Source organism: Zalophus californianus, chromosome 1 (genome assembly GCF_009762305.2).
Source record: "Zalophus californianus isolate mZalCal1 chromosome 1, mZalCal1.pri.v2, whole genome shotgun sequence".
NCBI lineage: Eukaryota > Metazoa > Chordata > Mammalia > Carnivora > Otariidae > Zalophus > Zalophus californianus.
The window spans coordinates 159,219,853-159,232,271 of record NC_045595.1 but is presented as its reverse complement, the minus strand read 5'-3'; the positions used below and the strand labels follow the sequence as shown (position 1 = coordinate 159,232,271).

Here is a 12,419-nt window from a genome sequence, read left to right as displayed (position 1 = left end):
TAAAATCTTAAAGAAAAAAAAAGACAGTGAAGTTGATCTGTCCACCTTTGTTTCTATGTATCTAGCATACTGCTGGGTACGTGGTGGGTGTTTAATAAATATTTGATGAATGATGAATTTTACACGCACGCGCGCGCGCGCACACACACACACACACACACACACACACACACACACACACTAGTGGCCAGGTCAAATGACAGTCAGTGCCACTAACTATGTTTTATTTGCCTTTAAGCTAAGCCAGAAATCCCCATGATTGTGGAAAATAACTCTACGGATGTCTTAAGAGAGGTGAGTCACATTAAAACCTTGGATAATCTATAGTATAATATGCCAAGATGTGCTGTGTTGCATCATTGTCCAGAATGTTTTCTCAAAGGACCTTATTCCTTGGCCCTCAGTCAATTAATTTCTGGTGAAGAAGGGAAGCTGAGTTGATCCTAGAAACCAAATGGGAATCCTTACTTCCTGACTTTGGGCTCTTAGAACATGTGATCTGTAATCCTTAGTCCTTAAATTTTCTGGAAAAACAGTCTCAGTAGTTTGAGTTTCTCCTTAATAAAAACTGGAGAAATAGGGAAAGAAAAGTAGGACAGAAAGTGTGAATCCTGGTGCAAGAAGGAGGCTTTTTTGTTCAGCTGCATTTAACTTGTTCTAATCCATTTCCTGTACCAGCTTTCCTATAGTTTTTATTTGGAAGTAACAAGAGGAAAGCTGCCCTTCTGTAACTCCTTTGGAACCCTGGCTATTTCTCAGGCAGTAGGAGAAGGGGCAGGTGGAAAAGGAAAGTAGCATAGGGCCATCTGACTTCGGTTTCTTGTTGACAGTTCCCAGCCTCAAGTCACTGGGATCTTGGCTCACTTGCCAGCTCTTCTTGCTGGCTGTGACCTTGGGCAAATAACTTCAATCTTTGTAGTCAGTGTTTCTATCTTTATGAAGAGGATAAGAAGGGTATCTGCGTATTGTTGTTGTTCTTAAGAATTAAACGAAATAAGGTACAGAAAGTTCTCGGTGTAAATATGGCAGATACTAAGCACTCAATGAACATTATGACTGTTGTTATACTGTTATTACTGTTAGTGTTAATCAGCTATCTTTGGGCACTTTGACTCATTCAAGCTTTTTAAAATCCCAAGTTATAAAATAAATATTCCCACGAATTCTCAAACATTTCTTGCTACATGGGATGAGAGAAATTATACTCATATTCTAGTTTCTTCTACTCCTACGAACACTAAATAACTTATGATTTCTGATCCTGCTGCATATCAGTCATTTAATTTGACAGCCACATACAAATCATAGCTCAAACTCTGTGGGATGGTTTTAGATGAGAATATACTTGTGTCTTCCGTTGATTTTATGTATTAGTCTCTTAGATAATTGCTGTTGTGGTCCTGAGTATATAAAAAAGATTTAAAATTTTTGTTCTTCCACAATTAATTCCAATTTTATTAGTGGACTTCATTTCAATAGTTTAAATAAAACAAACTAATGGCACAATGTTTGATAGGTGTTTTTGTTTCTTGTAAGGATTTCTTGAAAATTCTTTATGCCAGTGTTTACAGGTAATAAGGATTCAATCCAGATATGGAATAAATCTTTAAGATTGGATCCAAGAATTCCAGTTAAAAAGAAAAAGGACTTTCTCTTACACGTTATCAAATTTCCTCTCCTGTACCCCTGCTTACCTAGGCTCTGACTGGGAAAATCAGAGAACCTTCCTTCCTGGGGAATTAGTGAGTAATCTCTCACCAACTCTACATAACCAGTGACAGGACACAGCTTGTCTGTGGATCTTTTAAGATTTCGCCAAACATTAGTAATTCTTTACCCTAATATTCTTAGAGTCCCCATTGTATTTTTAATAGCTTCTTAACTCTTCAAAGTCCTTTCACATGCTTTTATCGAGTCATGCTTTCATTGAATCTCTGAAGAAGGTAGGGCATCAGTCATTTTCCATATGAGAAATTGGAGCCCAGAGAGTCCACACAACTGACTGAGTCACTAATAAAGGGCAGAGCAAGGCTGAGAATTTAGCATGCCCGATTCCAGGCAGGATGGTGTAATGAGAGGAGCCTATGGTTCAGGGGCAGAGAGAACTAATGTCGAATCCTAATTTGACCACTTCCTGGCTACATATCTTCATCCACTAGTTCACCTCCACAAATCTCAGCTAAGTCATCTAAAACTGAGATCAAGATTAATATTTCACAGGATTCTTAGGTGAATTAAATTTCTGCACACTAATGGAGTACTTTGCACATAATAGATGTCTTGGGAATATTTCTTTCCTCCCACTATTTATCATTCACCTATTCTCTTTCACCCATCCCTTCATCTAAATATATATTCATAAATCTCCTGTGTGATTGATTTTAGGAGCTAGTATGAAATAATGAAAAAACAGAATATAGATTGTGGAATCCAATAGACCTGGGTCTGGATTCTCCTCCATCACTTACTAACTCTGGCCCCTGGGACCTCGATTCCTTAGCTTCCTCATCAGGGACAATGATCCCAAACTCCCAAGAGTGATATAAAGATCAAATGAAAGAACATATGCAAAGTATCTACTATCTGGCAACCGTAAGTGTTGGTTAATGGTAATTTCCAACCCCCCTTCATTCCTTAGAAATTAACTAATTCAACATGTTCATATTGGATACCTACTATGTGCTGCATATTCACTACACCAGCAGCCCTTGGTATTAAAGTAATGGGGATTTGGTCAGTTATGAGTTATGTTTTCCAGCATTACTAAAGCGATGAAGTTTATGGTTAATTGGCTTTTCCTGAAAAATAGAAAAGCCCCCAAATTACCCTAACAATGATGCTTCTCAGGCTTTGACATGCCAGCGTTGTCCAAGGAGAGTGTCACACCTGTGGGTGTCATATTCTTGTGAGTTCCAGGGCGAGCCTTCACTAGGGCCCCAGCATGATGCACAGCCTTGCCCCTGCAGCTGAGATGGAAAGGGAGTCTTTACTGAAACCAGAGGTCCCCTTCATGTACCAGACGTTGTATTCCAACAAAAGATGCTGGCCTAGAGAGCCATCAGCCCACAGCCCTGGCCCTGCTACCCCACTGTGAAGATGCAGCAAAAGAAGTTTCAGAGAGAGGCATGAAAACTCCAGAGTGTACCCAATAGTTCGGTCTTTCCACGAGCCACGTGTCTCTATTGATGCCTCTTTTTATGTAATGCCATCATCTCTCTGGATCTTTTCTTGTTACTCTCCACGTTTATGATGTTTGACAAAAGTTAGGTGAAAAAAAATATAAAAAGAACTACCTAACATGACACAGGAAACAAAAGTAGTTGGGGTTTAAATGCCTGAAAATGGGGCACCTGCATGGCTCAGTCGGTTAAGCATCAGACTCTTGATTTCAGCTCAGGTCGTGATCTCAGGGTCTTGGGACTGAGCCCTGTGTCAGGCTCCAAGCTCAGCTCTGCTTCTCTCCCTCTCCCTCTCCCTCTGCCCCTCCCCCACGCTCATGCATGCTCCCTCTCTAAAATAAATAAATAAATCTTTTAAAAAAGTGCCTGAAAATGAAGAGAAGCTAAAATCGTAAGAGACATGTGAAGCAGACACCATAATCTAAAACCACATATTACCATTCAGCAGTATGGCTCTGGTGGCTGTTTGCAGATTTTCATTGTTGCTGTTTATTTAATTGTGATTTTGCAAAGCCTGAAACTTTGTGGATTCTTTGTCCTTCTTAAACTCCATTTCAAATGTATGTGTGTGTGTTTAAGATTAGGTATTAAAGCTTCTTTTCTCCTTCCTTCCTTCCTTCTTTCCTTCCTTCCTTCCTTCCATCTTATGACACAATAAGGCTCTGATTTCCAGTGTCCAGCCATGGGACTCCCAGTGGCCATCTTCATTTGCAGTGGTGAGTCCCTGAGCTTTCACCCCAGCTGGAGAGGGCCCTAAAAATGGGAATTCATATGGAAAGTGAAATCTCTAATATCAGGCAGTTTTCTAGAAAAAAAAAAGGGAGATTATAAGCCTGCAGTATAGTCTGGGTTTTTCACAAGTTTGTGTTTGGATTGTGCTTGTTCCACAAACAGCTCACAGGGAAGACAGATGTGGCTGTTAGAGCTGCTGACAGTCTAAGAACAAGTGCTAAGAGGGAGCCACACTCAGGTAAGGATGGAGTGAGGCAAGAAGCCATTATTATACCAGGATCTTGTCTGCTTTCTGGAAGGTTGATGCCCATAAAGGGCTTGGGCTTATTTACGAGACAATGAAAGACTGTGTCTGTTAGCTCTTGTCTCCCCAGCTCCCACCACCCCTCACCCCATCCCCAACCCAGTAAAAACAAAAAACAAAAAACATTAGGTTCTAGAGGAATCATTCAAAATAAAAGTCAGCTCTAGCACAAAGGCCACAGTCCTTGCCAGTTGGTTTTATTCTATTCCTGAGTGAACATATTAGGCATATTTTCAACAGCCCAGGGAATTGTTCTCTCCCTATAGACTATTAGGTTTCCTTTTTTCAAAGCATCTCTGAGTATTTTATTTTTTTAAAAGATTTTATTTATTTATTTGAGACACAGAGATACACAGAGAGAGAGAGAGAGAGCATGAACAGAGAGAGAGGCAGAGGGAGAGGGAGAAGCAGGCTCCCTGCTGAGCAAGGAGCCCGATGCAGGGCTCGATCCCAGGACCTTGGGATCATGACCTGAGCCAAGGGCAGACGCTTAACCATCTGAGCCACTCAGGCACCCCATCTCTGAGTATTTTAAAATGAACATTGAAAAAAAAAAACAGGTAAGAATTGGCATGCAGGCAGCATCATCAAAGACAAGGATAGAATCCCAAACCTACTGCTCAAATGAATGAGTGGTCTGTCAGGACAAAACAAAAGCAACCTAAGTGTTAAAATTGACCTCAGAACCTAGGAAAATGTTCTCTGTCCTTCAGTCTCCCAGTCATGGTCTCTCATCTTTTCACGGTAAAATTTTTTTTGGGGGGGGTGATGGGAATCTGTCTCTCTCCTGTGTTCACACTGATTCTCTATCCTTTTTTCTTCTCTTTTGGTTTTCTGCCTCTGTTCTTTATTTCTCCTTCCTCACCCCATCTCTCTACCATTCTCTTTTCCTTCCTGAGTTTCTCTCATCTCTTCTTCATGAACTCCGTCTTTAACAGACCTTAATATGAAATTGGATTATATTTTAAAATATTTATGAATAAGTTTCTATATCCTCTGTTCTTAATGTTTCATCCGAGTAAGTTGAAAAGTCTTTAATTCTCTCTGGCTGATTACACATTAATGACGTATGTGTTAGGTTGTTGAAAAGACAGGATTCAGACAGGTTCTGCTGGTGACACAGCTTTAATAAAAGCAGGCGGTACAACACAGCACCAGTGAGAGAAAGACCTGCACTGGATGGGGCCTGAGATCTCAGGCGCAAGCTTCTGTGTCCTTCCACAGCCGGGCCCCACAGAACAAGCTCTGTACCCAGTTCTCAACTCACCACCAGGATGTATGCAAACGCCTGGGCCCCAGGAAGCCTAAGCTGCACTCCTGGTGGGGTCTCTTAGAGTGAGCTGGTCACATAGGCACATTCCAGCCACCTGACCAGCCTCAACTGTCAGAACCCTCAGCTCCACCAAAACCAAGTGCAAAGCATAAATCCCGTTATTTTCACTCAGCAACATGGCAGGATGGTACATTCTGCACCCAAACTCACAGACCCATGGTGGCAAAACAACCTTTATCTTCAGTTAATACATTTTGAAGTTTTGATCAGGACAGCTTTAGGGACCCTGTAGATAAGTGTTTGGTCAGTTGACACCTGCTGAGATTAACTCGTACTATGCATGCTTTCTCTTAAAAACACAAATACTTTCTTTCTATTAATCCTAACGTGGCTCTTTGCTGTGAGCCTCAGTCTGTGTTTCAGAATAGATACCTCCCAGGCTGATTACACAAAATGGAAGGGATGAGCCATGGCAAGCTGCTCCTGCTGTCTCTGACAGGCTTCCTTCTCAGCCCTCAGCTTCCACTTCATCTCCAGGATGGCCCTCTCTACCTCCTCCAGGGCTCGCTCTCGCCTTTCCACTGCCCTCTCCCGCCATTCCACTGCCCTCTCCCTCCTAAGCACCTCCTTTTCCCTTTGGCTGGCCCACAGAGCCAGGGCCCCCACCTGCTCCAGGAGCCGGGCCCAGTCGCCCTCGATACCCAGGGGGAGTTGGGGCCCCTGGGGCCTTAGGTCCTTGCGCTGCCTCACCTGACCATGGCCGGTCTTCTCCAGCTCCTCTCTATGCATGCTTTTCAGATGTTTCCACAAGGCTGTGGTGCCCACGTTCACCCCGGGGCCACGGCTCACCTGCCTGCCACACAGGCGGCAGGTGGCATATTGGTTGGGGTGGTGGCCAGCACGAACAGGGGCCAGGTGGAAATACTCCCATACCTCGGAAGACCGGGTGCCCTTGTTGTGGGGTGTAGGGGTGGGCATGGCGCTCGCGAAAGGGCCAACCAGTTCTCCCTTCTCACTGACTGCCTCTTCCTCCTTCACCTCTAGGTCTCCTTTTACCTTCATCCTGGTTCCCTCCTCTTCCTCCTCTTCCCGCCTCATCTTGTGTCGTCTTCTACAGCTTTCCTTGAGCCAGAAGTCTTAGCTGAACCACAGCTAAAGCGAAATGAGTAATTGGGAAGGGACTGTGGTAACTCTTGGGGATTCACAACCAAGGTCAAAGGCTGGCCACACCTGAGTGGTGTGAAGTTTGCACTTCACAGAGAGTCAGGGTGAGTCAGAGCCACACGAATGGCCTCTGAGGCTCCCATGTACATTCCCCCCAGGCCTCAGGTATGTACTGATCCCTCCTTGTCTAGACCAGAAAGGCAAAGCAAATGAGTCCAGGAATCACAAAGAATTCAGTGTTCTCTACATTAAACACCACCCCGAGTTTTTGAACATTGGAAATTTTAGGTTTTCTATTGATTCCCTCCTGGCTGCTTCCACTGTTTCTGTGTCCTGGGTGCCTATAGATGGGTTTTGGAGGCTCCACACCCTCGGGCTGCTCACGACGTCCAGGGCTGGGGCCTCACTGGCCTTCCTCAGAGTAGGGAGAAGCACGCCCCGGAGAGACAGGGACGCTGATGGTGGGAGACACCTGCACTTCCTGAGAACTGTCGCAACAGAGAGTCCAAACTCTGGGTAATAAAGTTCCCAGTGTGAGGTCAGTTTGGCCCTAGAGAGGTTCCTCTGGGGCTGAGATTCTAAGAATTCCAAACAGCGGGCTTAGCTGTTTTCAGCAGGAGGAACTGGCATGCACAGAGGAGGAAGAGGTGGAGCACATCTCCACAGACTTGTCGCCCAACGGTCCTCAGCAAGTAGCTTACCCTGCACCTTCCCTGGCGCCATCACCTGCAAAGCCAAAAGTCAATAAGACCTTCCTGATAGCCGCTTACTCCAGGGGCTTGCCTGATTCACCCCCATTGAAATAAATAGATGGACAATTAAATTACATTGTAAAAAACAGCCTGACAGCTCTCTCTCCTTTTTGGGTTCATTTCTTAAGTAATGGAGAGCCTTGTTCGTCAAGCTTTGCAACCCCAAAGAGTTAGGAAACACTCCCACCCCCAGCCCTCCAAGTGGGTACTTACTTATGAGCAAGCCCGGCTCTGAAGGTGTGCCTTAGGCTCTGGTACTGGGTGAGGGCTCCTGCATGCTGTGGGTAGCTAGTAGCTGACTCCTGCCCCCAGGAGGAGGTCCCTGAAGTCCTGTTCCCTCCCACTTCCAGAGAAGCCTCCTTTCCAAGTGGGTGTGTCCCTGCCTGCCTACACACAGATGCCAACTTTCTCTCTGCCCCCCTTCCACACCCCCGAATAAAGACGTTCCTGGCACAGGGCTGGTAATAAAACAGTAAGTCGAGCACCTACAAGTCTTAGTTCTGTTTCCAGATAACTCCATCATCTGGCCTCTTAAGCAAAGGAAAATATGGAAGGGGGAGAAAAGGGTGAGATTTCAGCAGAGAAACCACAGGCCTCAACAACATCTGTGCTTTCAAATATCTTGTCCAATTGTCAGACCGTGAGTCTCAACGTTGGGTTTGGAAACTACGGATTTTGTAAATATAGTCAGTGGAAAAACCAAAGAACTTGCAGAAAAGGAAAGATTAAGTGAGAGGAAACCTCCCAAATTTAAAGAAATATGACAAGTTGAGAGACAGATTTGAGGTTGCTTTTTATTATATTATGTAACTGGAATTGGAAAAGCGATGCTATTGGCTTGTATTCTCAGTTGGAGTGAGATAAAAGAATAGTCACAGTTTAAGCAAAAATTTTATATTTACATAAATACTATATTTATATATATGTATATTTAGGAAGGAGAACCTACCAAGAGGAGACAGGAACATTTTGAAGAAGGTGTCTGTGGAAGAAAAATGCTTGAGTTATAGAAGAAAAGGTAGAAATGACAGAGTAGAAAACAGACTGAAAGATAAATTTCAAGTGAAGAAAGAAGGTTGCGAGGAGGAAAGACTCCAAATCGAAGAGTTGATAAACAAATAGGGGAACTTTAAAAAAAAAAAAGTTTCCTCTTTCTAAACTAAAAAGCTAAATGTTTTTTTAAATGATTCTATGGAAAGCCCTTATGAAAAGGTTCTGCTTAAACTTAGGCAAACTGAATCTGGGCTAATTTACGAATGGTCAGCATTTCAGTATTTCATCTGCGGAAAAAAGGAAATGATCATTCTTACAGCCAGATGTGGACTCAGTTTTCTTGACTCCTCAATCTCATCATGCTCCAACCTCCTGCTGGCTTCCCCCTGCTGCCAGGACAACATGCCCAACTCACATGTCAGCCTATGAACCCTTTCTGTCTATCCATCTTTGTGAATTCCCCACTATTTTCCACCACAGGCCACCTGTGGAGTCCAGGCCCATGTCTTCCCTGTCTGCAAAATATAACTCCATTCACTAAGTTATTCCCAGAGTTCACCCTTCTCTGTGCTCCTACAGAACTGCCCAAATACTCTTTGCCACTTACATCATTCTTTGTGCTATTGCGCATGTATTCCGTGTATACTTAGAACAATGTGTGTTGGAGAAACCAGTTCTTTGGCTTGTCTCATGAATGCAACAGCCACACATTAAGTGAGTGAGTGATTTTAACTTCTCAACAGAGGGATGTGTGTGTGTGTGTGTGTGTACACTCGTGGGTGTGTACACAGAGACTCTTGTCCATATTTACTTCATATATGTATTTTTTAATTTAACATGTTTTTCCTCTTACTCATTTGGAAGTTCCCAAACAGCAGTAGCTCTGCTTGCTCAGCAAAACCCTATAAACTTGATGTTTCATAAGAGGTTTAACTTCAGTTTGAACTAGTTAAGTCTGTGGCTTTTCAATTTTAGAGAGACTGGGAGGGAGGAGTTCAGGACGAGAACCACATTCTGAAACAAAAATCTTAGAACACAGTCTGGAGGTGGTAGAGAGTATTTGAGATCTGACTCACGCCATAAAATCTGAATTCAGAGAATCCACAGAGTTAAAGCTTTTTAATATTTTTTTTAGTTGGCAAGAGATTTCTTCAGGAAGCATGTTGCCTTTATAAAATAATGGAACCCCTACTTATTCCTGATATTACCATATCATCATCTTATGGTGGGTTAACTGAGCATGGAGAAAATGAGTCATGAGAGTGGTTAAAGGTGTTGACATTAATAAAAACCTTTACCACTTTTTTTTTTTTTTTAACATTTCATTTCCTGTAACTCTTACATCCCTTCCTGGACCACCTAAAGATAAACATCGATCTTTGGCATTTTATTGGATTAAATAAATTGAACTCTCTTTTCTTTACTAAATAAGAATATATTTTAGGGGACCTGGTTTTACTTTTGATTTTCCAGGACAAAAAGTGACATAATGTCATGGATCTGCATTGCTGACGCATGCACGTGTCCCCATTGTCAAGTGTGGAATGAGTGGAAAACCTGGCAGCTGCAGTGTTCGCTACTTACCGTTTTGGATTCCACAGATAGTCTCCTCCGAAAGTCTCATGATTTCCTTGGGCTTTTTGTAGGGATGTATGGAAGGGTGCTAAACTGCACCTCGGTAGGACCTCACCAGAAAGATGCTACTTTAGCATCCTTAAATTTGGTTTCTCAACTCTGCTCAGGACCAAACTCTTTGGGTATAACTAGTCTGTGGGGAAATTGGCACACCAAGTATTACATATAGTTCATTGTTCTTTACTAGCTAACTAGTGAATCCATCCGTTGTGGAAAATATTTGAGAACTAAGAACCAGAGCTGGTTATATGTAAAATACATATATCTCTTGATGAGAAAACAAATAACTATGGATGGGATTATAATTTTGCAGTGTCTCAGATAAAATAATGAGGATCCAATAAGTCTTATTGGATATTTTCATCAGGCTGTTGAAGTAAACTATCATCTCAAAAAGAGCAGATATGGTGTTGGAAATAAAACATAACTGACCCTACCTCTAAGCTTTCTGGTTTTGTAACATAAGCTACCTGTTCCATCTCTTTCATGTTTCAGTACGATGTGTTTTACCAGGAAATATCTTGGACTGGGACTGGAGTAACAGAGTTCCCAATTGTGCCATCCACTACATTCCACTCCCTTCACCATCCTTGTGATTGGGTGCCTTGGTTTCCCCATCTGTCAAATGGCGATGATAAAGCATGTCCTTCCCATCTGCCCTATGGGATTTTTAAGATGATAAAATGAAAAATCATTACATAAATTCTCTACAAGTCAAAAGTGAGATATTTAAAATAATGGTTTCTGTGGTTGTTGCTATAAATAGTACTTTACATTATTTTGGGAGTGGAAACAACCAAAATGCATATATCTTTTAGCTTTTAGTATAACAGAATATTCTTTTCTGGCCTCTGCCTGTTAGAGCTTCTTCCATTTTTCTAGTCTTTGGCTTCCATTTAGTATTATTTTATTCTTCCTATATAGAATTATGATCTCCCTTCTCCAGAACCCAGAATCCAGACTTGCAACATTAGTCTAGTCCTAGATTCTTCATAAGTTAACCTATAATTCCAGCCATGAAATCATGACATCTCTGTAGGAGACAGCCTATTTGTAGCTCACATTTTCACATAACCTCTGAAAGGTAAACACAGCTTTGTTGAAAGTGGAGAAAATTGTTTCCTGCCAATTTGCCTCATGTGACAGTTGGTGGGGATGTAAGGGGTACCAGTTTCTTCTGAATTTGCAAATAAGCCTTTCTATGTTCTGCCTTCACCCCCAGAGAACATTTACCTGCTCCCAGAGGAATGTATTTCCCACAGCAAATCTCACGTGGTTTATAGAAGGAGGCTTTCCTCAAAGTGAAAAAGAAGGTAAGGAAATCATTCAGTGGAAATGGGTTTGGCAAAGAAAGAAGGAAAACAATGAAGAATAGAAATTGCCATTGCCCAAGTTGATCTTGGCATTTAAGGACAATTCTAATTCCAAAACAAACATCATCTTGCCTACCAGATGGCATTTTCTGATACCGCATCTAGTGCCTCCAAGAGGATCAGTGTGGGTCACATTTCCCAGAATTAAGAAATAAACCTGACTTTTTTTTTTTTTAGGTTCATTTATTTTAGAGAGACAGAGAGAGAGTGTGTGCGAGCAGGGGGAGGAATAGAGGGGAAGGAAGAGGGGAAGCAGATTCCCTGCTTGATCCCAGGACCCTGAGATCATGACCTGAGCCAAAACCAAGAGTCAGATGTTTAACCAACTGAGCCACCCAGGCGCCCCACACCTGACTTCTTTAACTCGCTTATAAACACTAATGTTTTATTCAACTGTTAGGAAAAGCAGATCTTTTATATGACAGCAAAAAAGTTTAACTCAACATACATTTATTAATAATTTCATTTAGTTCAAATAACTTAGCACCACTGCTTTCAGTCAATAACCAAATACTTTTGACTTGTTCTTATAAGGCTCTGAGTGGGGTGGGGTGGGGAAGACTAGAGGAAGTATACATAAAGGACTGGGCTTTATGACAAGGAACTCCTCCAGGAGGATTAAAAATTCTCGGAGCAGAATGCACATTGAGGCAAGCTTAGGTGAGAACGTACAAAGCCGTATTTTTCATAAGTATTAAACGGGCAGCACCTGCCAGGACAATCTCAGCCATTCCCTGCCCAGGACAACAGCCCTTCTCCTTTCTCTTCAGGCAATCTTTTTTTCAAAGCTCAATATGTTTTCAACAGTAACTGAGTCCTATAGCTCTTGCTACATTATATTTTTAACTGATAAAATAAAAAGTTCATGTTGATGAACGATTGTATCAATCCACTTGATTCATTTTGAGACTATTACTGGTTTTGTTATTCACTTCGAAAACAATTCACCCATAATAAGAATGATTGATGCAATCCTGAAAATATCTCTTAAAGGTCATTATAGATATGTTCTCC

General features: G+C 42.2%; 2 protein-coding genes across 3 annotated transcripts in view; one reads left to right on the top strand and one right to left on the bottom strand.

The window, feature by feature from the left end:
- Nucleotides 1–12,419, top strand: part of CD96 (CD96 molecule) — an 89,094-nt gene that overhangs the window by 30,616 nt on the left and 46,059 nt on the right. For both annotated transcript variants that reach the window (XM_027581788.1, XM_027581787.1), the window contains exons 5-6: nt 239–294; nt 11,255–11,345. In XM_027581788.1, coding sequence (XP_027437589.1) covers nt 239–294; nt 11,255–11,345 — 147 coding nt within the window. The remainder of the gene's footprint in view (nt 1–238; nt 295–11,254; nt 11,346–12,419) is intronic.
- On the bottom strand, nt 5,933–6,586 carry ZBED2 (zinc finger BED-type containing 2). The gene has a single exon (XM_027581789.1). It carries the CDS (start codon nt 6,584–6,586, stop codon nt 5,933–5,935), a length of 654 nt encoding a protein of 217 aa, XP_027437590.1.